Raw genomic sequence first — 27,636 nt, forward strand, 5'->3', positions numbered from 1 at the left:
AGTGACAGGTAATGTCTTCTAGTCCAGAAGGGAAGTAACATTCAGTTGAGAGTTATATACCCACGGAGTTATCATTGAAGGCCAAGATCTATAAATAAAGACATTTCAGATGTATATCTCAAAGAAAGATCTCCTAAATGATATGCTTAAATTAAAAGGAAATTGCATCCATAAGGAAGGAGTGGGAGGAAGAAACTATGGCAGATGAGCAAGGTGATAGATCTAAATAGGTATTACCAACTGGAGGTAAATAAAACGAAATGCTAGACAACAGTAATATGAAAGTTGAGAGAGAGAAGATTAGAGGTGAAGCATTCTAACGTCTTTGTGTTATTTGGGAAGAAGCTGGACAGATCATTCTTTTGTTGTGGTGGTTTTGTATTTGAGATAGGGTCTCACTGTATAGCCCAGGCTGGCCTTGAACTCACAGAAGTCCTCTTGCCTGAGCCTCCCAAGAGCTGTGTGTATGCCACCATGCTTGGCCTAGTTTATTTTATTTTATTTTATTTTATTTTGGTTTTGGTTTTTCTCCAGTACCGGGAACCGAACTCACGACCTGGCGCTTGCCAGGCAGGCACTTTTGCCGCTGAGCTAAATCCCCAGCCCCGGCCTAGTTTTTTTTTTAATTTAAGGTGTTTATTACATTATAACAACATACTAAAAAATAGAATGTAAACCAACAAATCAGTGGCAGGAAACAAATGGAATATAGAAATCCCAATGTACTACAAAACAGGAAAAAAGATCAAAAAGCATGGTAAATTTAAAAAAATACAAAATAAGATGGGAGAGATAAATATATCACTAACCATAATAAATGTAAATAAATTCTCTGATTTTTAGAATGGATGACAGAAGAAATCCTTCCCTATGCTAGAGGTATGGGCAGCACAAAATAACTCAGAAGAGTTAAAAGTAAAGAGCTGGGAAAAGAGATACAATATAAATGCTAACCAAATGGAATGTGATCTAGCATTGTTAATATCAGATAAAATAGACTCTGAGGCAAAAAAAAATTACGGATAAAGAGTATCCTTAATGATAAAGGAATAACAGTTATCCTCTATTTACTTATATTTTTAATGCCATTCACACATAATTGAATTTACTACTAATTGAATTTACTACTCACTAATGTCCTGGCACCTACTATTTGAAAAATGCCACTCTAAAACACACTTCTAAACCTCTCTGAAAGCCCCTGGCAGCTGTAAGAGACACACAGTCATTCTGCAGTAATACCTTCACAGTATCAAGGACTAAATGATGTCTACATGTTTTTAAAATTAGTTTCTTGAGACAATCAGAAATCCTAATAACTGCCAGGATAAGAAACCAACTTTGGTTTTTCCAGAGATCTGAGAAGATATCACAAAACTTCCTTACAAAGAGAAAATCGAATTCATGACTTAGGAGCAGAGAATTTTTTATACTTAAAAAGATTTTGCAGACATATATTTCCTGCTTGTTTTCTTGAGACTAGAATCCTCTAGTATAACCATTAGTATATTGGCCTATGGCCAAGATGTCTTAAGAACCTTCTACCAGGAGGCTCATGCCACGCCAGGGGTTGATGCCTGTGTTACCAAAGGGGCTCTCCATTACGTTACTTCTCCAGCATTTTGCCAGCAACTGTAATATATTAAGGACTTTCCTTTGGAGCAATTAGAAAAACTCCAGGGAATCACCAAAGAGGGTTGCTGTTGCTATGTTTTTGTCTATTTTGGCAAGAGGCAGGGAAAACAACTACACTAAGAGAATTCAAAAGTAGAGATCTGTGACGGTTAATTTCAGAGTCCCAGTAACCACCTCTCTCTCCTCCCCTGACTGCAGCCATCCCACTCAGCCCCCAGACCTCTCAACCAGCTGGCTAATGCCTGAAGTTGTAAAATTATAAGATCATTTATGTGTTCATACTTTGTAAACCCTTGAGAAAGAGCCTTGCTTTTGATTTTATGAATCATCAGCTCCTCAGTCACTTGGCTCCATGTACTAGGAGCAGTTGTACAGTTCAACCTCAGATCTGAATCCGGGTTGCTCTCATTACTTTATTAGTTGGTTTAAGAAACTGCTAACACATTGAGAGCTTACTATTTGTCAGACACTTTTTTTTAGTACTTTACATTTATCTTCTCAGCTTGTTTTCACATGAAACCAGTGAAGTAAATATTTTTATTATCCCCACTTTGAAGAAGAGGAAATTGAGGCTTAGAGTTTAAGTAACTTCTCAAGATTCCTCAGCTTGTAATTTGCAAAGTAGAGGTTTAATCTCAGAGAGTTTGATTGGTGTTGGCATTTTCAACCAGTATGGTATCCTGTATTCATTTTCATCAGAATCATAAATAGGAGAATTTGGTGGAGCAGGCATGGTGGTGCTTGCCTATAATCCCAGCATTTGGGAAACTTACTGAGACCCTGTCTCAAAATAAAAAAGGGCTGGGGATGTAGTTCAGTGCAAAGGCCCTAGGTTTAATTCCTTATACTGAAAAAAAATTTGTTTCATGGACACTTTTTCAAAAATTGATATCCACGTAAAGGAGTTTTTGTTTTGTTTTTGTGTTTCCCAAAGTCAAGTTCACAATAATGGGTGCATATAAACATCTTAGATGAGTAAATTGGACCCCACACATAATTTTAAAAAGTAAAAATAGAAAGCCACTGGTAGGGAAGCCTTTGTTTTGCAGTGAACTTGTTTGTGTGTTAAACATTGCACTTCACTCCGTGGTATTTGCGGGTTGGCACAACCACTGCCATTTAAGTTGATTCCCTTATCACGATAATAATGACTAGGATTAGCCCAGTTGAATGGGTACCTGCTTTGCCCAGAGGTTACAAAAGCCTTTGCTAGAGATCCAGGCTTTTCTGGCAATGAGAGTTTAACCAACAAGACTGGTATATTCTCTGTGGATAAACAGCAGTCCTTGGTGCAGAATGAAGGAAGTCAAGGAAAAGGTGGAAGGATCTCTGGTCAAACAGAGGGGAAATTCCACTGAGCTGGAACGCTGTGAATGGCAGAACCCTATGAATAACGGTAAGCTTCCAGAATGGGAGGGAAACAGGTGTTTTTGTTCATGGAGTATTTAGGTAACTGAGAATCAAATAGGAGAATGAGTGTTTAAACAAAAACTTGTACATGCATGTTTATAGATGCTCTGTTCACAGTAGCCTAAAGGTGGCATCAACTCAAATCTCCATGAAGAGATGAATGGATAAAATAAGATAGTATAACTGTACAATGGAACATTATTCAGGTGCAAAGTACTAATACATGCTGCAATGTGGGTAAACCTTAAAACACTGTAGAAATGAGAGTCCAGGCACAAAAGGCCACAGAAGTGTGTCTCCATTTCTATAAAATATCCAGAATGGGCAAATCCACAAAGACTCAGGAGATGAAAGTAGATTAGTGAATGGCAGGGCTGGGGAGGGGAGGACAGGGAGTGACTGCCCGATGGGTGTGGCGTTTCCTTTTGGGATGAGATGAAAATATGCAGGAACTAGGTGAGAGCTGATGGTTGTTCTTAGTGCCACTGAACTGTACACTTTAAAATGGCTAAAATGGTACGAAGTTACTGTTGACTCAGATGGAGGTCTCCTGAGAAGCAAGGGTATCCAATCGCCCCAAAGTGGAATGCTAAAAAAGGAGGAATAGGGGATCCTCAATTGGTAGGGAAAAACAAAAGAGAATGGTGGTTCTGGGGTTGTGACGTTGCTGATGGCAAAGCCTGACTTCATCCAGCCCTTTCTGAGCACTGTGTTTGTGTTGCAGGGAGGCTGATGTGTGGGTGACCTTAAAAAGTTGAAACTTGGGAGCCCAACATTGGACTTCCTCAAAGGCTGGCACTGACCACAGTAGGAAGCCCAGGGGCCTGGATACAAAGTCACAAGGTCCAGTGGTGGCCTGAAAAAGCAGGACATTGCACCCTGGCTTGGGGGTGTCACCACAATCATCAGAGCTGGGGAGCAGCTGTCCCTTACACAAGTCTGTGCTCTCCACTGTGACCCCTCCCTGGGCTGCCATTACTCATTTCCTGTAAATGATGGGTCCCGCAGGTAGGAAGCCGCCTGCATCTGCTTCCCTTTGTCCTGCTCCCTCCTCACAGCTGAGACACCAGCTCCTGACTGTCAGACCAGCAGGTCAGAGTTGTAGGCTCACTTCCTAGAAAGGAACACACTGTCTTGGGCATGTGGTATGTGACTTGCCAGGTTCCATGCCCTAATTCCAATATAAATAACTGCTATCTCAAACATGAAGTGCCTCATTTTAAGTGAATGGAGCTGATCAAGTAAGGAAATCCCAAAGTGGCTGTCTTCAGTAGTTAATCCAAAGAGCTGAGAGGCCTCACCACCGCAAAAATAAATGAGAAAACAGAGCTCAGCGGGTATTACTATGGTAACTTCTTTAGAAAATGTGGTCTTTCCTTTCTCAAGATGTCTCCTAGCACTCTTTTGATACTTTCTCTCTCAGAATAAAGTTAACACATATCCACATATATACAGTCAACCATTTCTGGTTTTGGAATCTATTTTTCAAGGAGCAGTTCCTCAGGCAAGTGGAGAGGCACAAGCACAAACTGGCACAGGGAGGAGTGTGAGTGGGGGGGGCTTTTTGTGCCCTCTGTGCTTTTTACCTTGAGTTCCTCTTGGTCACCTAGGCACCCTTTATACCTCTGCACGGTTGGCATCACTCTCTGGAACCCCATTCTACTCTACCCCTTCTCCCCAAGGCCAGCTCAAGTTCATTCTTCAAAACTCCGCTCCAGAGTCATTTCCTCCATGAATATTATTTTCTTTTCTTTTCTTTGTTGTCTTTCACTACTAGGGATTGAGCCGAGGGAGTACTGACCTACATTCCTGTCCCCTTTTTTCTTTGGACAAGGTCTCATCAGGTTGCCCAGGCTGGCATCAAACTTGCAAACTTCCTGTCTCAGCCTTCCAAGCAGTTGGGATTACAGTTGTGCACCACTGTGCCCAGATTATGAAATATTTCTTGACTACTCCAGTCTGGTTAGATGTGGGACTCGTGGTCTCCCATTGTTCCCTGGGAGAAAATGGCGAGAGAATTTAGAAAATAAAGACAAGAGACAATAGCCAGGTCCAGGAAGAGTTACCTGTTACCTGGTGAACAAGAGGACTGACCTCAGCAGTAGGGGCATTTATTTTATACTGTTGCAAAGTTAGTATCAGGAAAGGTAATGTGGCCTAGTGACTAAGGACTGTAATTGTCCGGGCAGGATGCTTTTTTCAATACTGAGGTAGCTTGACTGCTTGAGGCACTCTGGCTCTGTCCTGCCCTCACACACGTGACCAGTATCCAGCTGCAGCGGCTCCCAACAGTGGAATCAGCCTCCCAGAGCTCCTTCTTACTCACCAGTAGCTTCACTCTCACACCTTGTTGGTCTTATTCCTGTGTCTCCTGCTCAACTCTTAAGTTTCATGAGTCCCAGCTCTGCTGCTTCCTAGTTGCATGACTCATTGAGCTAGGTAAACTCAGTTCTCCCATCTGCAAAATGGGAATGATCATTCTTGTTTGTTTTTTTGTCGTTTTGAGACAGTGTCTCACTACGCAGTTCAGGCTGGCCTTGAGCTCACTTTGTAGCCCAGGCTGGCCTCGAACTCGCAAACGATCCTCCTGCCTCAGCCTCCCGAGTGCTGGGATTACAGGCGTGCACCGCCAAGCTGGGCTATTCCCAGTTGTTTTGGTTATTAAAATTTGCAAAACACCTAAACAATACCTATAACATCCAATAAATAAATGAACTGTAATAAAGCAAGCAGAATTATTATTACAATTATTAATCTTTTCTCCATTCCCAGAGTCTATTACAAATGAAGTAGACAGGTATGAAATGGGGTTTCAGTTAACATGCTCACTGTGGTTAATATAGAACTGTGCTGAGCCATCCAACCGTGACCAGCTTCTTGTGTACTGAGCACTTGAACAGCAGCTAATCCAAACTGAGATGTGTGGTGAGTGCAAAAACCACCTCCTGTGCTGGAGACCTATGTGGAAGACAAGGCATGAAATCCCTCCTGATAACTTTTATACTGATTCCACGTTGAAGATACAAGCTTTTGGATATTTTGGGTTAAATAAGATACATTCTTAAAAATAATCTTGGCTGCTTAATTTTATTTTTAAAAATGAGATTGTAAGGGAATTTGAAGTTATATATATGATTATGTTATTTCTCCACAGGATGGCACAGATCTAGAATGTCTCAAGCCTACTATTAGTAGAGCAAATCTTCACACAACCTCATTTACTCTTCAGTATGATGTGAGCTTTGGGGGTTCAGATAATTCATTTAGCGCAATGATGTGTTCAGAACCAACAGTGCATCCCGTGGGATGGAGGTGCGGCTCAGTGGTAGAACACTTGCCCAGCATGACAAGGCCCTGGGTCAGAACCCGCAATAACAGGATAACACATCCAATCAGTTTGTGAAGGCTTTGCATGCAGGGTGAATAAGCTAAGGTACAGAAATATGTAGGAAAAGGACTAACGCTTTCCGGGGATTTTCCAGGTTCGCTGTGATCCCGAGATTCAAGAACTGCGTCAGTGGCAGAAGAAACTCCGGGAGGACAAGCACATTCACCAGCGAGTGCAAATGTTCTGGGCCAACCAAGAACAAAAAGGTCAGTCGCTTGGTTCACAGCCCTTAGCTCATTCCGGAAAAGCCTGATTCTTATTCCAGGCTCAAGAAGGAACCCCTCTGAGATATCAGAAGGTCCTTGTGTTTGCACAGAGCTCAGTCTGTATGTGGAGGAAGTGGCTGCGTGTTAAGATTCTACTCTGGAATAACAGTGTTGATATACTTTACATGGCCACTTCCTTCCCTCAAGGGCAACTTCAGTGTCACCTTCCATCTGCAAGTTCTTATTTTTTAAGCTGTGTGACATCAAGAATAATCCATTATTTTGAAAATACGGTGTCTATCAATATGAGAAGTAGTTATTCTTGAAGTTGTTGTGTGCCTAAATTTAAATGGTATTTCATGCTGTCTTCTCTTTGTGAATGCTAGTTTTATGCATCAATTTGACTGGATTCCTGGATGGCCAGATAGCTGGTAAACTTTATTTCTGGGTATGGCTGTGGGGATGTTTCCAAAATAGGAATTTGAATCTGAAGTGGTGAAGTGAACCAAATGGATAGCTGTCCCCAGTGTGGGTGGACCTTGTCTGATCTGTGAGGGCCTAAATGAAACAAAAGGTCAGGAAGTTTGAATGAACTGCTTGACTACTGGAACTGGAACATTGGTCTCCTCCTGCCCTTGATGCTCAGGGTTCTCAGGTTCTCAGACCTGGGCTAGGATCTATACCACTGGCTCTCCAGCTCTCAAACCTTTGAACCACACTACCAGACTCTCTGTATCTCCGGCTTGCAGACAGCACATGGTAGGTCTTCCCGGTCTCCATCATCTTGAAACAGTACCTTACAATGAATCTCTTCCTTATATCCAAGATTCAGTCCATGTATATATATCCTCCTATTGGTTCTGTTTCTCCAGCAAACTCGAATACACTTTTATTTTGAGCAATTGAAAACATACAGAAAGAAGTACAAAGAATAATATAAAAGATATCTATCATCTGTCATATGCAAGGGTTAAACTTTTCTCCTGTTTGCCTTCATTCTCTTTTTTTTTTTTTTTTTTTTTTTTTTGAGACAGAGTCTCACTGTGCAGTTCAGGCTGGCCTTGAGCTCACTATGTAGCCCAGACTAGTCTCAGACTCGCAAACGATCCTCCTGCCTTAGCCTCCCGAGTGCTGGGATTACAGGCATGGGCCACCATGCCCAGTAGCCTTTATTCTTTTTAAACTTTAAGTTAGTACATATCCACATTAAGAAAATTGCAAAAATAGACGCCAAAAAGGAGGGAAAGCTAGAAATCCCACCATGATTAATATTTTACTGTTTATCCTACTATATGCCATTTTCAATATAAAAAGATACAAACACACACATATATATTCATATTTTATTAAAATTGGAGTTACGTGTATATTCTGTTATATACTCACTGTTCCTTTGGCTTTAAAATTCTCTGAATATCATTCTAGTTAGTAATGAGACAGCAGCGTCATGATATTTAACAGCTGTGTGGTGTAGATTTAGCATCATTTAGTTAACCATAATGTGGAAGGAGATTCATGATGTATTTTCAAGTCAAAAATATAAAATTGCAGAGCTATGTTTTATCCATATTTAAAAATATATACGTGGAAATTGTGATATCGAAACAGTCTGGAAGAAAATTGATGATAGTTACCTTTGGGAATTTGGACTAGATGGGAGTGAGTGTCCTGTTGGAATTTTTAAATAAACACATAGTACTTTATAATTATGAAAACTTACAAAGTATTTCTATGCATCCTCTCACCACTCAGCCTGTCCTGGACCCACTTCCCCTCAGTAGGCTGCAGTCCTCACCACCCCAAGCCTCTTTCTCTTCTTGAGATGAGACACATAAGAATCCTCACCTCAGGCTTCCATAGTTTCTCTTCCCTTCTGTCACATCACCTTTCTCAGCTCTTCTGTGACCCCTCTGTTTCATCCTTTAGAAGTGTGTCATCATCTCCTTAGAGAGGGCATCCCTAGCTGTGCTGTCTAAAGGGACAGGGAACCAGTTTACTGAGAAGCCTCAATATGGGGTGGTCCAAACAAAAATTTTATTTTCTCTGCAGAAACTGCCTTCAGCCCTGCTCTATGAATCTCTTTTCAGTCCCTTAAAGGCATATTGGGTACATTCCATATGTTTTCTGTAAGCTCTGATTTCATAAAGTCCAATATAATTAAAGCATCTCAATCTCTGATCCAGTTTAATGCTCACCATATGGGAACAGTGAGAGAACTAGTGAGTCTTTTATGGCTCGACTTCTTCATCCTCTTGATCTGTTCTCTGCTCTTCTAAATGTCCTGATTTTGATCAATGTACTCAGGTTTGATAAGAAATCACCTTGTTCTTAAGACATAAGCCAAGGGACATGATATGTGTCTCAGTCTTAGATGACTCACAAAAAATATGCAATACACTTATGTGCATACACACAGAATAAAATGCAAATGTGAAATATAAAAATTGGCAAATCTAGCAGTTCTTGGTGCAGTTACCGTACCACAACTTTTCCATAAAGTCACAATTATTTTCAAAGTTTTAAGTTGAAATTCTAGTGCTTCATTTCCAGAGATTCAGACTTTTTTGCTTTTGGATGAGATGATGGGAACCAGGCACCAATGGTAATGTAATGGTTCCCAGCCTCTTTAAAATGTGGTGTCCTTGAGCCCTCTAGGTCCTGAGCTCTGGGTACTGCTGAGGAGTGACTGTACACCTGTCCTTTGTTTCCTTAGCAGTTATTTGACTTTCCCACTGGAGTGTAAGCTCTGTGAGGACAAAGATCTGCTTGGCCTGATTCACCCCCTAAAACAGTGCCTAACTCAAAGTGAACATTCAATAAAAATTTGATGAATATTTGAATGAGTGAGTGAGTGAATGAATGAATAAATGAATGGAGCTATGAAGCTTAAATGAGGTATTACGTACAAGTGCCTAGTGCAGAGTAGAAAGAATACCTTACATTGGCAGCCCCAGTGTCTGTCATAAATAAACAGCTTGAGCAATTATTGCCGCCTGGCTGGCTCAGCCCAAGCCTCTCTTCCACACTCAAATGCCCTCAACCGCTGTTTCATTTCACTTCCAAATTGGAAGATAGTCAGGCCTACAATCAGCTTAAAGGTCAAGGGAAGTACAGTGTGCCCATTTATTGCTGTTGTTCCGTATTCTTTGGAGTTGATTTGCTATTGTTAGCTGATTGATTGATTTGGCTTGCTATGGAGCAAGGAGAGTAGAGCACATTGAATGTGGTCATCAACCAGCAGGGGAGCAGAGTACAAAATGTTCCATTTCAGTTGCCTGTGACTCCATGGCCTTGCCACCTTCCAAGGCCCCAAGATGCTTTCTATGTAAGCCATATCTTTAGTAAACTTCCCAATGTGAACCAGGGTGTAAAATTTCCATTTCCACCAGGACTATGAAATGGCCCTTGGGCAAAAAAGCCAGTTCTAATGACTGTCCCCAAATCTGTGTTTAGTTAAGAAGTCGGGACTTGGAGGAGTAGCAGTGGTAGAGTGCACACAAGGCCCTAGGTTTTATCCCCAGCATCACACATATGAAAAAGTCGGATAACATTAATGGGCAAAGAACCAAGTGTTGAAGCTGTCCAGATGTGCCTTTGGAATCTGTTTAGATCTAAAATGTCTCCTAAAATTGTTGTGTGTTTGAAAAACGATTAATTCAGGAAGGTGCAATGGCCGATTTGCTGTTAGGACGTGGGGCTTGAGTGGAGGTGGGTCACTGGCATATGACCTGGAAGGGTGTATTCTTGTCCTTGCTCCTCCCTTCTCTCTCTCTGCTTTCTGGCTGCCAGAGGTTGAGCACGTTTTCATCTCCCATGCCCTTCTGCCATCCTATTACTGGCTTGGAGCCAAATGACCATGGACTGAAACTGTGAGCAAAAAAAGTAAACCTTTCCACTGCTAAGTTGTGGGTGTCTGGTATTCCAATTTGGTATTCCAGTTCTGATGCCTATTCTTCCTGAATATAACATAAGGAGTGTTAGATTTCTTATGATCTGGGAGTGGGGATTATTATTATCTAGGAGTGGGGATTATTGCTCCCTGCTTTGTGTTTGCGTTGACTGAGGTCCCTAGGTAGTTGGAGCTGAATTATGCTGAGCAGGGTGCAACTTGGTACTTACCAAGTAAAACAGATCTTTTTGGTTTCTTCAGGTATCACCAAGCTGAAAAGAAACATTTTGTGATGCTCATGTGCTTCAATGGCTTTCTGTTTTCAACATTATGAATCTGGGTCCTGGCAGGGGGTTAGAAATACATTTCCTTAGCCAAGGAGATATTGTAATTATAGCCCCCAAAGACCTCTAGTACATCTAGTTCTCCTTGAGCTGTGCAGTAAAAAGTAGTGGAGTGATTACAAATGAAGTTTTTCAACTTCATTTTTTAAAAAAATCTTACCTATATACAAATTCAGAAAACAAACATCCTTTTAAATTGTTGCCACTCTGTCTTTATTATGCTCTGGCATTTACAGTGAATATAAATTTTGCCTAAGTCATTTCTTGGAGCAACTTCAGTGCAGACAGGAGGTCTGAGGGAGAGTACCATCAGCTGTCGGGGTAGAATCCTGGTCATATATAACTGGTCTCATGTTACACTGAGTCAGAGGCCACAGTCCCAACTAGTATTTTTTCTAGGACAGAAGTGTGAAGTTATCCGCCAGTCTCTATCCCATCAGAACAGATGCAAGAATTATTTTAAATGTGTGTTTTAAGAATTTCAGCCAATGCAATTCAAAAGAAGATGCCTGCTCATTTTCGAAATGTGGCCACAAATCCTATCTTGATTCATAGCATACTTTTAGCTTCATGTAGTTGGCAATTGTTTTCAAATATAAATGAAAGCCCACGTTTTACTTGGGAATCTAGTATAAGCAAGGAGAAAGAAACCATAGAAATTATTCCCATTACATCAGAGACACATACCCATATATAACATCTGATAAATTTATCATGAATAATTGTATATATATTCAAATAATCTATAAATGGCTCTATCACTTGATGTTTTGAAAAAAAGAAAGACAGGAAGACAAGTGACCTATCAAAGGAAAATGGATTATTTACTTTTTTTTTTCTCTTTTTGGAATTATTTATTCCCTACTTCAGTATTTTATAGTAATTATAGAAAAACCTGCAATATGTTTTTAGGTAAATATGGTAATTGAGTTAAGGAAAAATTAAGATTAGGGAAAAAATAAAGTCACTAAACATAATAAACAAAAATATTCCAAGACCTGTATTTGCTAGAGATTTTTTTTTCAATTTTAAAATACATTGGTGCCTCGGTTCACGAACTTAATTCATTCCAGGATTCTGGAAAAGATGTTCATGTTCCTGCAGGAAAGATGGTCATGGTTGTGTTCAGTACCCAATGTAGAGTTCACAAGCAAAAACAAAATTTTCCCAAACATTTCTGTTTGCAAACCAAATTGTTCACAAATAAAAGCATTTGTGAACTGAGATACCACTGTATTCATCAAAAGTTGTGTATATTCAAGAACGATGTGATGATTTAATGTACACACACATTGTGTGATGATTACAGCAAATTAATGGGTGTGTTGCCACCCACAGTTACCATTTGAGTGCATGTGTGGTGAGGACACTCAAAATCTGCTCTTCTGTCAAATTTCAAGTACATAATACAGTATTGCTAGCAATAGTCACAATGCTCTATATTAGATCCCCAGAATTTGTTCATCTCATAACTAAAAGTTTGTACCCTTTTGCCCAAATAGAGGTGTCTTAGAGACAAGACAAAGAAGAGAAACAATCTGTTACGTAATTAAGTGTACATAGGAATAAAACAAAACAGTTGTCAAGGAAATGCTGGGCCCTTCCCTAATACATTACGCAACGTCAACAATGGTCTCAAATATGTTCTTACAATTAATAGAAATATGGCTCTGAGCTTCCTAGAAGCCACACCAATAAAGGAAATAGGACCATTCATGGTTTATTGCGTCCTCAAGATTAAAAAAGTTTCTTAGAAGAACACTTCTTCCTGGAGCTGAGGTATATTTTTCACCCATAAAGGGGACAGTGTGCAACACAGTGAACAGTGTCCTTTCTTTCAATATAATACCAAGCCTCTTAGAACAGTGTTTCTTTCTAGAAGGAAAAGATGAAATCCTGAGGTAAGAGATGGAAACCAGGGAAATTTCTTGCCCGTTTTAAACTTGTATTACAGTACACATTCTGGCTATTAGGATTTCCCTATGGATTAAAGGGTGTTTGTGAGCTGAGGGTAGAGTTCAGTGGTAGAACACTTTCCTAGCAGCAAAACTCTGGGTGCCATCCCTAGCACCACACCTTAAAAGAGAGAGATGTTGCTTAAAATAAGCACCTCCTTTTGGCCACACGACTTTCTTGTGACCTTAGGATGCTGCCGGGACTTGGTTCTTTCCTTCCTACACTATGTCACTGGGTGTATCACTGAGAGCAGAGAAGGCTGTCTGCACTAAGGAGTAGTTGTGATTTATCAAGCAGATACCTTATGTTTCAGTGTAATCCGCACAGCTGCTCTCTCAGGGAGATGATACCATCATCACCATTGTGCAAATGAGGAAACCGGGGCTGGGAGGATGTAGGACCAGAAACCAGGCATTTGAATCCAGATCTACCTGATGCCAACTAGGCTAAGGCTATTCAAGAACTGTTGTAGTTTGGGGTTTTGCAAGGGGAACAATGTAGTACAGGACACTTAATTATAAGATTATTTTATAATAGTCACTCAGAGTCATATACAAAAAGAGTGTGAGCCCAGGATCTCACGGTAATGTCCTGCATGAGTCCAGCTGAAGACCTAGAGCCTATAACAATGCCCCCTACAAGTCCAACTAGAGGCCAACAGCCCACAACGATGCCTCTTGCAGGCTTGTTTGATGGATCTGTGTTGGGAGGACCCAAAGGTCAATGGTGAAAGCTAGAAAGTCTGTTCCAGAGGGATGAAAAATCTGCACAGGAGCCAGGAAGCAACATGCAAAGTAAAAACCAGAGCTCTCCCGAAAGGTACCACTGCCATCCTTAGTGACAGTGAGGTCCTGAGCTCCTCTGATGATGAGAACAGCTGAGCTCCTATCAGGAAAGCCAGTGCAACAAGCTTCTCCAGTAGACTGAGCAGTGCACCATCTTCCCCTCCAGAGCAAGGAAGCAATGTTCAAAGAGGATCAGACCTCTCCCAAAGTGAACTATAGCTATTCCCAGGGACACCATGGTCCTGAGCTCCTTTGATGATGAGAAAAGCTGAGTTTATCAGGAAAGTTAGCATGACAAGATCCTCCAAGAGAAGCAACAGCAGCACCAAGAAAACCAACAGCTCCCACAGTTTCTGAACTTTTTCCTCTCCAGTTCTGCCTCTTATGCTACCAGCAGCAATCCTCAGGTGGGCCTCCCACACCCAGCACCATGGTGGTTCAGTTCAGCTGGGTGTTACAAGTTGACCACCAGTTGTCAATCCACCACAAGAACCCAGTAGGGGATCTTGGCCCAATGAAAAGCCTCTTAATAGAGGACCTGAGGACTTGGCATGCCTCCACCCATCATGATAACTCTGAAATGACTGCAGACCACATGTATAGGGAGAGGCTGAGACCCTTGTCCAAAGGTCATAAGATCTGTACCTTACGTTTTAGAAGACATTCTTTCTTAGAGCTGGAAGCCAAGATAAGAGTAGGAAGAATATATTTGCCAGTCTAACTTGTTCTTATCTCCTCCGTCCAATCCCCTGCCCAGCTGCAGATGAGGAACAGGTAGGGGCTTTGCCACCAAAGAAGGGATTCAGGAACAGAGAATGTTCTGGTAGAGCCTATGGCTCAGAACATGGGTTCTAACATTAACTGAGATCTTTTGTGACCAATAAACACAATCTCTCATACCACAAAATAGGTGAAATCTTCAGTAACTTATTTTCTAGGGACAAAACCACACTATCAAGTGTAGCAGACAGAATTTTTCACCCACCTATCATTATACAAATATTTATATGCACAGATATATATGTATATATTATATGTGCATTGCACTGTAACATCTGCAACATGATTTTTTCTTCACTTGACAATATATCTTTAACATCTGTTCATACCAGTATTTACAGATCTATATCATTGTTTTTAGTGGCTCCACAAAAATGATAGATCTATACTGTACTTTTTATTTTAACCAATCCCTATAAATGATTATTTACCTTGTATTATGAACAGTGCTCCAAAAATACTTTTGTGGATATAGGCTTGCTTACTTAGAGAAGCATTTCTGTAGCCCCTGCTAAGAAATGAAATTGCTGGGTCAAAGTACATGCATATATTAAATTTAGACAACAGTGACCAAATTATCACCCAAAAATGTTGCATCGATTTATATACTTCATGCCACCAACCCACTGTAATACTTTTGACAAGTGATATCATCCTTGTACTTTATTTTCCCTACTTGTAAAATAAAAATTATTATACCTCAGTCATAATTTTAAATGAGGTCATTGTTTTGATAATACCATAGCTCTTTAGGAAGAAACAGATCTGAAAATTTAAGCAGTCATTTTTATTTAAATGTTTTTCTTTCCTGTTTCCTCTAACGTTAGTTCCTTCTCCATTTTAAAAAAAGAAATAAAAATTTGACTAAGAGACCTCTAGTGACTTCAAGCCTTGATATTACTTCTATTGATTTATTTTTAAGACTCACCATTGGGTCGCGGGGTGTTTGAATAACATCCAAGTTTCATACCTATTTTTTTCACTTAAAATTTGCAAAACTATGCACAGCTAAGACATGCCTTCTATTTGAAATGTTTGGACATACATACTCTTCTGCTGGAATTATAAAGTAAAATAAGCTAGCTAGAGTGGTGCATGACTGTAGTCCCAGCTAGTCTGGAGCCTGAGGCCCAGGGCTTGCTTGTGCCCGAGAGTTCAAGATTAACCTGGGCGATATAGCAAGACCCTGAGACCCCCCCATGTCTTGGTAGAAAGGGAAAGAAGGAGGGAAGGAGAGATGGAAAGGCGGGGAAAGGAAAGGGAGTAGAAGGGAGGGGAGGAAAAAAGTAAAATGAAAGATTATTTCCTTTCCTGTGGTTACCCAAAAAGTTCAAGATATATATATATTTTTTTTGGTACTGGGAATTGAACTCACAACCTCATGCTTGCCAGGCAGGCGCTGTGCCGCTGAGCTATATCCCCAGTCCTAAGTTCAAGATTATAAATTTAAGTTTTATGCAAATGAAAACTTCATTAGCTCTCCAGTCTTTCATCTATTTGGTTAGATGCTTCTTAATAATTGTGTAGATGTAGAAGGCTTTTATAAAATCTAGATAGAACTATAACCTCTGTAAAGTTCATGACCAGGTTGTCCTAAGTTTTCCATTTCTCACCTAGGCAGCCTTTCTGTGACTCTGTATAGCAAGAAAATGGCGATACTAATATTTGTAACCACCCCGTAGGAGTTTTTTAAATTTGTTTTTGCTTTTGCTTTTTGCAATGATGGAGATGAATCCAGGGTCTCAAATTAGGCAAATACCTTAGCACTGAGCCACAGACACAGCCCCCTGCCTTTTTTTTTTTTTGAGGATTAAATAAACTGGAATTGTGTTTGGCTCATAATAAATGATCAATAAAAGGAAACTATTATTAGGCAGCATGTTCAACATATGGTTAATATGTGCTGTTATGAAGCATATTGGCTTTGGGAGTCTGCCTGTTACAATCATTGTGGTCAGGGGCAAGTGACTCCTGCCCTTGAGGTCAGTTTTCTCCTCTGTTATATGGGGGAAAAATAGGACCTGTCACTAGGCTTCCGTGAGAAGATACCCACCCATGTATGGTGTTAAACAGAGACTGGCACAAACCATCAATAATTGGTGTCTGGGTTTAGTAATATTTTAAATGTAAGGAAAAATGAAGTTTTTATCCTAGGAAATGTACCCACAGCAGTGGCATGGAGGCTGGCTTCAGATGAGAATTTATAAGGGTGTGTCAGGCTACAGGACAGAGAAAATGATTACGTGGGTTTATTCTTGGTAGAGAATGTGTTGTAATCACATCAGCAAAGCCTAATATTGCAGATTAACTGCAAGATCTTAGTAATAGCTTTGGATTCAAAATCTTTCTTTGCAAGGCTTCTCTACTAATGCAGTGTCATTTGGATTAAAATGCAGGGGATCTGATTTCCTGGCCCAACTTTGCAATTTACCAGCTAGATGAGTTTTGCCTTCTATTTAGGAAAATGGAAAGGATGCCTCAGGAAGTGCTCCCAACAACAAAATAAAATATCTTGTTAGGTATGTGCTGTAGAATCTTTTGCCTGCCAGCAGGAGGCCTGCTGTTGGGCAGCTACAAACCTTGGAAAACCTTTGCTGTTGTCTAGGTGGTGGCTGTTGAGTTTGGGGCTTTGGTTTCACAATTAAAGGCAAGAACAGTAGATGGTGACCATTCTGCTCTATCAGGGAATGGGGTCCAACAGTTGAGGGCCAGAGAATAACTGGAGGTTTCAAGGTTGAGGGAGAAGAGGGAGTGTGGAATGGCAATTTAAGGGCTTTTAGGGGAGGGCTGAGGTCTTGCAAGACCCTGGGTTTGATTGCCAGCACTGAAGAAAAAAAGAAGGAGAAGAAGAAGCGAGTAGAGAGAGAGAAGGAGAAAGACAAAAAAATCCAGGAGAGACTGAAAGAAAGAGTAGAGATGTTTGAAGCAGATTGTGTGCAGTCAAGCATGTATTTGAGAAGGTGGGAAAGCATATAGTCTGCAGTGAGGACTACCTCCTGTCACCATGTTTGAGTCAGTCCCAGAGGTGACTCTTTCTGAAAGAAAGCCAGAACTTTGGCAGGGGCTTGCACCTGCCATGTCACGTCTTGTCTCAGCCTCAGAACACTACTGTCTGTCCTCTTAGCTGCCAAACACTGGGTGCCCAAGAAAATTCTTCACTTGATCTTAGCCAAAAGTCCGAGAAACGATGCAAGAAGATTCTTGACCTCAGAAAAGCTGTACTTTTTTGAATGCCTACTATGTGCCAGGCATTTATTATTTCCAATCTTCATGGCAAACTGACTAAGGAGAAAGTTTTATTGTTGTCATCTTCCAGGGGAGAAACTGGTCAGAGGCTGAATCATTTGGTTACATAGCTGTAAAGTGGCTGAGCTGAGGACACAGAACTTTCCCCTTCAGGCTATGCACAGCCTCTGTTAGGCTATAGAATTAACTATGCTAGTTCCTCAACAAATTCTGTTTGTGTAATATATTTAACCTGGTCACTGCTTAATAACTTTTAAGTGGTTAGTTCTTTTGAGTCCCCCAGGATTTCAGTGATTTGTTTGGTTTATTACCTATGGAGCACAGTAAAATTTAAGTTCTCTGAGAGCAGTAAGTTTTTGTTTCCTTCCTGTTTTATTCACTGCTCTTTCTCAGCACCTAGAACCATGCCTGCACGTGAAAGATGTTCAATAAGTGATGTTGTGTGAATGAATGGGTTTGTGTTACAGACCCCCTGCCCAAACACTATATGGATAAAGCCAATCTAAAACAGAACTTTCTCCAAACAAAGGAAAATACCTATTTACATTAAATGGATAAAGATAGAAAGTCTGCTGAACTATAAGCCCAATAATATTAATGCTATTAATAGTGACTGTCTCTAAGTGGTAGTAATGCAGGTCATGGATTGGTTGATTTTTGCCTGCTTTTTTTTTTTTTTTTTTTCTAAAATAGAAGCAGAGGTGAATGACTTTCATAATTTTCTACAATAACAAGGAATGTTCATACTCACTGTGTGTCTGCTATAAGATAATCATTTTCCCAAATAGTAATTCAGTTAACTAATCTTCACAACAACATTCTGAGGTATTACTATGGTCTCTGTTTTCTGAGTGAAGAAATTGAGGCACAGAGAAGTTGAACAATATACCCAGGGCCACACAGCAAGAAAGTAGCACGGCCAACCAGTGAATCCAGGGCCCTCCATCTCCCCGCACCTCATTATGCTGCAATGCATGGTTGTTATTTATGGAGCTAAAACACCTGGGCGAATTTGTGGGTTTTCATTTTCCTATGAAATCTGCCCAGACCCAAACTTTGAATTCATTGCCAAGGGCACAAAGCACACACTGCTTTATGCCTGTTAGCCTGGCTTAAAGTGTAACGATCCTGCCTGCCAAATCATCCCACCTCCTCTCTGTGAGTACTGTTGACAAACAGGATTCACCCTTAGGATCTAAATTTAGAATGTGAGCAGCTAAAGTGTCTTGCCAATTTTCAGATTCAACTCTCATTAGCCCAGGACATGGAAAAATTTAAAGGCATAGAGCTATGGAGGGCAGATGTTTAAAAGGATAGACTGATTCCTTTTAATATGATTCAAAACCTGTTCCCTTATCAAAGGAATACATTCTCATTATGAAAAATATAGGAAAGTATCAAGAGATCTAAAAAAGCCACCCACTCCCCTGTCACTGGTGCCTAGGAAAACTTAAAATTTGCCCCATCCACGCAGAAGGGAGATGGTGGGGACTGAGGACTCTTTTGCACGTGTTCTGTGTTGCAAGGTGCATTGGAATTGCCCTCATCTGCTTCTTGTGGCATCCAGAGACTTGTCATGTAGGAGGTTTCAAAGTGACATTTTCTGGGTGTTCAGGAAAAGCAGCTAATAATGTTAGAAATGTGAGAATGCCAAGACCTGCACTGGATCTCTGGATGGAAGCTTCCTAGCAATGCACATACCCTTCCTGATTATTCATCTGATAATTGTAAAATGAAATTAACACCTCCACCTTAAAGCCCAACTGAAAACAGTTTGAGTTCAAACAAAACAAAATAAAACTTGAGCTAGTGCTCATCTATAAACTCTTATTGACTTTAAACAAAGTACTTAGCCTCTCCAAGTTTCAGTCTCCTTATTTACATATGAAAATAATAAAAGTGTCCTCACTGAATCCTAGGAGATGGAAATGAGATCATTTAAATAACCTGCATTAGGTTCTTGCTGCTTTGGGATTATTATGAATACTGTTGCCTTGAACATCCATGTGCAAGGTTTTATGTGGACATATGTCTTTGTTTCTCCTAGGCACACACTTAGGAGTGGAATTGCTGGGCCATATGTTAACTCTAGGGTTTACTGTCTGAGGAACTGCCAGATTTCCGGTGTAGTGTATGAGGGATTCCCGTTTTCACATATCCTTGCCAACTCTTGTTATTATCTCTTTGCTGAATTATAGTCATCCTCATGGGTATAAAGTAGTACCTCACTGTGGTTTGATTTCTGTTGTCCTCATAGATAATGCGGTTGAATATCTTTTATGTGCATATTAACCATTGGTATATCTTCTTGGAGAAATATCTATTCAGATCCTTAGCCCTTTTCTTTTCTCCTGTCACATTTTTTTTCTTCAATCAGATTTTATTGGTACATTTTAGATATACATAGTGATCACATTCATCATGGAGAATTTGTATCTGTACGTGATATAACTTGTATTTTTTCCCATTCCCCTACTCTCCCTTCAACCCCTCCTCCCCTCCCCATTTACAAAAGCTTTGGTTCCATGTTTGTTTTCTATTTTCTTTTTTTTTTTACTTTTCCCTTCTTTCATTTCCCTCTCTCCCTTCCCTTGGTCCCCTCCCCATTTGAACATTTCTTCCTATTTCACAGTATCTATTATACACTTTGATCCTTATTTATACTTTCAGTTTCTCATTCCAGAGAAACAATGTGATATTTACACTCGTGTGTCTGATTTATTTCACTTAAGAGTATGGTCTCAAGGTGCATCCATTTACATAGAAATATCTCAAGCTTATCCTTTATGGCAGAGTAGCACTCCATGGTATAAAAAAAAATGCATATTCTTTATGCATTTACCAAGTGATGGGCATTTGGGTTTTTTCCAAAGTTTAGCTGTTACAAGCTGTGCTGCTGTAAACATGGATGTGCATATATCGCTATGGTGTAATGTTTTTAATTCTTTTGGGAAGATACCAAGAATGGGAATAGGTGAGTCAAATGGAACCTCTAGTCCTAGTTTTTTTTTTTTCCCTGAGGAATTTCCACACTGATTTCCACAGTGGTTGCACCAGTCTATGCTCCCACTGACAGTGGAGAAATTATTTTTTCCTCACAGCTCCACCAGCATTTGTTAGCTATTCTTTCTGGGGTGAGATGGAATCTCAGCATTGTTTTAATTTGCATCTCTCGAATGACTAGTGATGTTGAACATTTTTCCATATATTTGTTTGCTATTTGTATTTCTTTATCTGAGAAGTGTGTATTCATCTCAGATGCCCATTTTGGGGTTGGGTCTTTAAATTTGGGGGGGTCTGATTTTCTTGAGTTTTTTTTTTAACCAGTGGCCAAGTTTATTTGAAAAAGTAAGTTAAGAGTGAGGGAGAGACTGGCTCTGCAGAGCAGGTTTTGGCCGAGTAAAAGGAGAAAAAACAATAAAAGGACACCCTGAAGAAAGCAGGGTGGACTTCCATGAGGTACACTGTGCTAGCCTCGAGTTCTTTATATGTTCTAGAGAGTGATCTTTTGTGTGAGGAACAGCTGCTTAGTCCTCTTTTAAACTGGGTTGTTTGTATTTTTATTATTGAATACAGTTCTTTATTTTTAAATCCATTATCAGACATATGGTTTGTAATTCTGTGAGTTGTCTTTTCTCTGTGTGTGTGTTGGGGGGGAGTCAATAGGGACAAAATCTCAGGGCACTCTGCCACTGTGCTACATCTTTAGCCCCATCCCCTTTTAAAATAATTTTTTTGAAACAAGAGTCTCGCTAAGTTGCCCAGGCTGGCCTCAAACTTGTGATTCTTCTGCCTCAGCCTCCCGAGAAGTTGGGATTACATGCATGCCACTGCACTGGGCTGTCTTGTCTTTTTCTAGGTGATGTCTTTTAAGACACACAATTTTTAATTTTGATAATGTATAATTTATTTTCCACCATTGCCTTTGCCCTCGGTTTCATATCTAAGAAAATAGCTTAACTCAAAGTTTTAAAATCTTTATTTTTTTTCTAAGAATATTAAGGTTTCAACACTTTAATTTTGATATCTGACCCATTTTGAGTTAATTCTATATAATGTAAGGGCCAGCTTCTTTCTCTTGCATGTGGATATCCATTTGTCCAGCAACATTTGTTGGAGAGCTTATATTCCCCATTTGGTACTCTTATTGAAAATCAATTGTCTGTAAATATAAAGGGTCATTTTGTTTTGTTTTGTTTTGGTTTGGTTTGGTTTTTTTGAACTGGGTCTCACTATGTGGTTCAGGCTGGTCTTGAACTCAGTGTAGCCTAGGCTAGCCTTGAAACTCATAGTAATCCTCCTGCCTCAGCCTCCTGAGTGCTGGGATTACAGGTATGTGCCACCATGCTTAGCTGTTTTGTTTTTTACTTTCAGTTTCTTTCTTGGTATCCTAGGTGGGACATAAACACACAATCCCTGGCTTAGGAAACCAGACACTCGATTCTATCCCTTTGATCTCTGTGTCTGCTTTATGCAGTACCGTGTAAGTTTTGAAGTAAGAAATTATGAACCCTCCTGATTTATTTTTTTTTCAGGATTGTTTTGGTTATCATGGATCCACTAAATTTCCATTTGCCATCTTTCTTTCTAATTGTTTTTGAAAATATATCTCTAATTTTACATCCATGAGATCATAATGTATAGCAATTTATTTTCACATGCTCCTCTTTTTAAATCTAATTATAAACATCTCTGTGTTATCGAGTTCTTTTACATGATTGGCTACATAATTTAGTTATTTTCCTGTTGGTTATTTCTTTCTAAATGCCTCTACTACAGATGTATTGCTGCTGTGGCTGGTCTTATTTATAAATCTTTGCATGCCCTTCAAATTAATATTGTGGAATAAATTCCCTAGAAGTGGCTTTAGGGAAATTTAATTTCAATTGTGCAGCTATTGAAGATATTTTTACATTGAAAACATTAACTTTTTAATTCATACTTTTGACATGATTTTCCTAAAAGCAATAGAATAGGCAGACAAACAAGGAATCATATCTCAGTTTGGCATCTGAGAAAACTCACTAACCTTTTTATGCCTCAGTTTTCTCATCTGAAAAATGCAGAGAATAATACCATTGGGTTGTTTTGAAGACTAAATGGCCCTGCAGATATCTAGAACTCAATAAGTAGTACCTATAAAAAATATTTTCATTGATAAAATAAAATTCTGAGATAGCCCAAATTTAACTTAGGCCAGAGGGAGATAAGAACTGGGAAGAGGTAAACAAATGAATCAGTTACCAGCTACTGGCTGAAACCAACGAAAGCCTGTTCCATATTGTGGAGTATGTGTTAGAACCATGATTTTAAATCCCTGGTGACCAGTTCCTGGTGCCCCTCTGTGCCACTTGTGTATAAACTTTTCAGGCCACTCGCCCATCCAATCCTAAAGCAATAAGTACTTCTCCTTGTGGATTGTTCTATCCCAGAACTTTCCCCAGTTTGCGTTATCCAGCCCCTCATATCTATAGCTAATGTAAGTTCAGTGTGAACAGTTTATGCTGTCTTTCCCCAAATTCCATCATAAAAATTCTCACAGCTCTTAAGTGTGAAGGGCGTATTTCCAACTGCTATCTAGCATGGTGCTGGCACTTGGGGGATGCTGCTCTTCTCACTGACATTCTACACCCCTGAGCCTTTGGCAGGTAGGTTTGGCAAATTCCTGAGATGCTCTCAAGGCATCTTTCCTATGTCTCAGTGCAAAGTACTTGGCTTCTTTTTGCTCTCCTCAGCAACCACAGCCCCTCTGTAACTTTAAATTACACTACGTTTCTGGTAAAAATGCAGGTGTAGCAGATCTTTCTACTCTGCTTTTGCTCCCAGTTCACCTTGTAAATCTAGCTAAAAGCAGCCAGCAATACCTCTGCCACAACCTCAATGCTGTGCTACCTTGAAATTTCAATTTCATCTTCCACAAAGCCTCAGAACATGAGCAAAATGTAAAAGGCAAGCTTGTTGCCAGAATGTGACCTTCATGGCCTTTAGTACCCTTCCCCAACTGACATCTCCTCCCCAGGTACTGTTATCAGCATTCTGGTCTTTTGAGGTCCTACTAAATTGCTCACCACATTCAAGTTTTTATGAGCCTGCATCTCCAAATCTTTGCAGACTTCTCCTGCAAACCAAAGGTTCTGAACCACATCAGCAGGTATAGTCACAGAGAAATAGTTCTGTACAAGCTGAGGTCGTGGTCTTGAAGGATGAAGTCATAAACCAAAAGGAGGAACTTAGGGGAGTTTTTACTGGAAATAAGGAGAAGAAGAGAAAACGATCCTGGTTTTTCCAAGAGGAGAACCCTAAAAGTGGGCTTTCTGCGTGGCATGGCAGTACAGAACTTTTTAAGGCTAATTGGAACATGAGAATTACCCAATTGTTTAGTGGCCACCTGTCATAGATGGCTCTGTGAATTTAAAATGACCAATTATAACTCAGAATGTAGGGTTTAAAGGAAGCCAGGCTTTTAGAGTAAAACTGGCTATTTTGCATTTTAAATTCCTCAAAACTAGGAGCTTAGCAGGGAGGGGCTGCAACACTTGTTGCCTGAAGAAGTTCATTGTTGGTCCAAAGTCGTAGTTCACTGTCTGCTACTATTTTAATTCTTCTCAATAAGGCTGATCATCTAACTCTACCTGGGACCTCTCTGATTGCCTACTTGTCATAACTAAATTAAGCTATGACAACAACAATGACTGTACTATATTGTATTTAGTAATTAGCAATAGTAAATTTCTGTGCTGCTCAGAGGTTTCTGTTGCTGTGACAAAATACCTGAGGCAAACAACTTAAAAAGAGGAAAAGTTATTTTTTCAGGAAAATAAAATTCCATTTTATTGTTGGGCAGCATTGTTCCAATGATCAAACAGATGAAAATAACAACTTCATAGATGAAAAATATAAACAAACGAATAAATAAATAAGAAAAAAGAAACTTCTACCTTTGGACCTTTTAACCACCTCATACAAACCAATTATTTATAGTACATCTAAATAAATACACAACAAGAGCTACTGGAATGCTTGGAATAAGTTTTTTTGTTTGTTTGTCTTTTGGTATTAGGGATTAACCCAGAGGCTTTATTATTCACATTATTTTATTTTGAGATACAGTCTCTCCAAGTTGCCCAGGCTGGGCTCAAACTTGTGATCCTCCTGCCTTAGCCTAAGGAGGAAAAGTTTATGTGTCTTGTTGAATCAGAAGTTTCAGTTCATGGTTGGGTGGCTCTATTGCCTTTGACCCTGTGGGAAGGCAGTGTGTAGCTGCAGGGAGCACCTGACAGAGGAGGTCTGTCCATCTCAGCATGCGAGGAAAAGCGGGGAGAGAGGAAAGGGGGAGAAGGTGGGAGTAAGAAAGGGGAAGAGGAGGAGATGGAAGGAAAGGAGAGCGGGGAGCTGAGGGGAAGGGGGAAGAAGAAGGAGAAGCTCCTGTCCTCTGGAATTTTTATAGGCACTTCATTAGGTAGACATGATTGATTAAACCATTATGCATTGGTGATCAATTCTCCCCTCCCCAGAGGGAGGGATGGTGCTGAAAGTTTCAATTCTTTAATTAGGTCCCTTTGGCGACCATCCCTGCTCCTGAAGCTATCCTGGAACTCCCAGCTGTCAGTTATCTCATTAGCAAACGAAAAGAAAGTTATCACTGCAAGATTCCTAGGGTTTTAGAAACTGTACCAGGAAAACAGGATAAAGACCAAAATGTCTATGTCTTATTATATCACAGTAACACACCTGTTATACGCCAGGCAGTCATCTGGTGGATTGTTATATGTAATCTCAGTTAATGAATTTAAATACAGTGAGTCCCCGTCTTACAAACAGTCAAGTTGTGAACTTTCACAGATACAAAAGGCCCTTGCATTATAAACATTTGTAGATGCAACAAATCTTGGAAGTACCTCACGTGTCTGCTGGACACTGTCACAGCGGTGCTGCTGTGTGCTCACTGTACCGTGCGATGGTGTGCCATAGTGCAGTGCTCAGTCAGAGCCCGGGGTGTCTGGAAGAGAGGAAAAGCGGTGGTGATGTGGAGGGGACTGTGAGGAAGTGCAGAGCAATAACCTTGGAGAAAAAGTGAAAATAGTTGAGAGATTGGACCAAGGCAAAAAGTAGACATCGCTTGGTCTTTTTGTGTATATGTTTGTTTTTTTATGCTTTACATTGTGTATTTGTGTCAAAGGTGTGTAAGATTCACTTTGCCAGACTTATGAATGAATCTGACTTACAAACCAATCTGACTTAGTAACCAATGGAACTCATCTGTGAGTCGGGGACTTACTGTATCAAGATTACCCTGTGTGGTGAGGTTCAGGAGGAAACGATTGTATAGGTGAGGAAAGGGAAGCTGTAAGCTTCCAGAGGGCCCATGACTGGGTAGTGGGTGTGCTGGTGGTAGGTGCTAGAGTCCGGATGTAAGCTGTGTCTCTTTGATACTAATCTAGTATTCCCACAGAACAGGAGCTCCTTGATGTTCCTGCAAAGGGTGTGTGTCCTTTTGACAGCTGGAAACTGAGAGAGGGCTTGCTTGGGGTGTTCACAGGAAGCTGGAGTAGAGTTTTGTTCCTTGGTTCAACAAGGCCTGCCTGAGTGCCTGCTCTGGGCAATGGACCAGACGAGGCAGGTGCTGAGGATGCAATGGAAAACATAAGCCAGCTCCATGCTGTAGTAGAAACAGGGCCTAGCAGAGAAGGCAGGTGCTGCTCAGGCAATCACATGAATACTTGATTGCAAACTGCCATCCGTGCTTTTCAAGGTCTGGGTGCTAGGAGAGACTTGGGGATGTGGGCTATAAGCTAAAGGACTTGTTGAGATTGAGAGGCAGACAGTGTTCTTGAATTTCAAAAGGGCACTGGATGCAGAAAGACCCTTGTGATGAAGCAGGAGAGCGCAGTGGCCCCGGGACCTTAGTAAAGACTTTGGAGTTGATCCCATGGCAGCATCAGAAGGGTTTTATAGCCGGCCATGGTGATGCCTGCCTGTAATGCCAGCCACTTAGGAGGCCGAGGCAGGAGAATCACAAATTCCAGGCCAGCCTGTGCGATTTAGGGAAACCCTGTCTAAAATTTTTTAAAGGGATGGGGATGCAGATCAGAGGTAAAGCACTTGCCTAACATGCACAAGGCCCAAGGTCCAGAGTCAGCAGCAAGGTGGGGGAATAGAAAGATTAGTGTGGCTGCAGATGGAGGGTGGATCAGGATGACCTCATGGCAGTGGAGATGGGTAGAAGTGGATGCATGTAGGGGACATTTGCAGAGTAAAAGTGACATAGGTGAGATGAATCATACTTTCTAAAAATGTAGGTTTATTTGGAGACAGATGTTTCCCACCTTAGTAAGTGGTTGAAAACATTCATGTTTTCTTTTCAGGGCACCAGGGGGCTGCACTTAGAACTCTGTGGTTGAGATTTCTGGAATGTTAATTCCTTTTTCCCCCCTCAATACTGGGGATTAAACCTAGGACCTTCACACTGAGCTACATCATCAGCCCTTTTTATTTTTTACTTTGAGACAGGTCTTGCTAAATCACTAAATTGCCCAAGCAAAGATCAAATTTGTGATCCTCCTGCCTTGACTCCCAGAAAGCTGGGATTGCAGGGTTGCTTCACCACACTCAGCTTCATTCCCTTCTTTTAATATCTGATACCTTTGGTGTCTTGGTCCCTGGTATTCTTCACTAAGTTTTGTCTGCCCTGGGTTCTGAGTCAGCCATCAAGACAGTGAATACTGTTTCAGAACCACTAAATATGATTGAAATAATCTCTCAATTATTTGTCAACTTGTGACACTTATGGAGTTGCTGTTTAAAAATAAATTGGAGCATGTGTTTCCATTTCTCTTAAAGGCAGCATTGAATTCACAGAGCTCCTGCCAGTCTGAATGGGATGAGAATTGTTTATACCCTCAGCTCATTCAGAATGCCTGGGATATTTCTAAAGGTTCAAGTCTTGGCAGCAGCAGCTGAGAATGCAGAGATAAATTAAAAAAGTCACAAGACAAGG

At 40.5% G+C, this 27,636-nt stretch overlaps 1 protein-coding gene and 1 long non-coding RNA gene across 2 annotated transcripts in view; one reads left to right on the forward strand and one right to left on the reverse strand.

Annotated features, from left to right (window-relative positions):
- The window catches only part of Iqck (IQ motif containing K), a 120,474-nt gene that overhangs the window by 81,690 nt on the left and 11,148 nt on the right, over positions 1-27,636 (forward strand). Inside the window, exon 8 of the mRNA XM_005391117.2 lies at positions 6,528-6,639. Within this exon, the coding sequence (XP_005391174.1) occupies positions 6,528-6,639 (112 nt within the window). The remainder of the gene's footprint in view (positions 1-6,527; positions 6,640-27,636) is intronic.
- LOC106149294 lies at positions 7,969-25,833 on the reverse strand. Its single transcript, XR_001235365.1, has 3 exons — positions 25,538-25,833; positions 14,825-14,904; positions 7,969-10,800 (listed from the first exon to the last, which is right to left on the reverse strand). It is a non-coding gene; the product is annotated as an uncharacterized LOC106149294 (long non-coding RNA).

This window comes from Chinchilla lanigera, unplaced genomic scaffold (assembly GCF_000276665.1).
Source record: "Chinchilla lanigera isolate Chin_1 unplaced genomic scaffold, ChiLan1.0 scaffold00041, whole genome shotgun sequence".
NCBI classification, from domain to species: domain Eukaryota; kingdom Metazoa; phylum Chordata; class Mammalia; order Rodentia; family Chinchillidae; genus Chinchilla; species Chinchilla lanigera.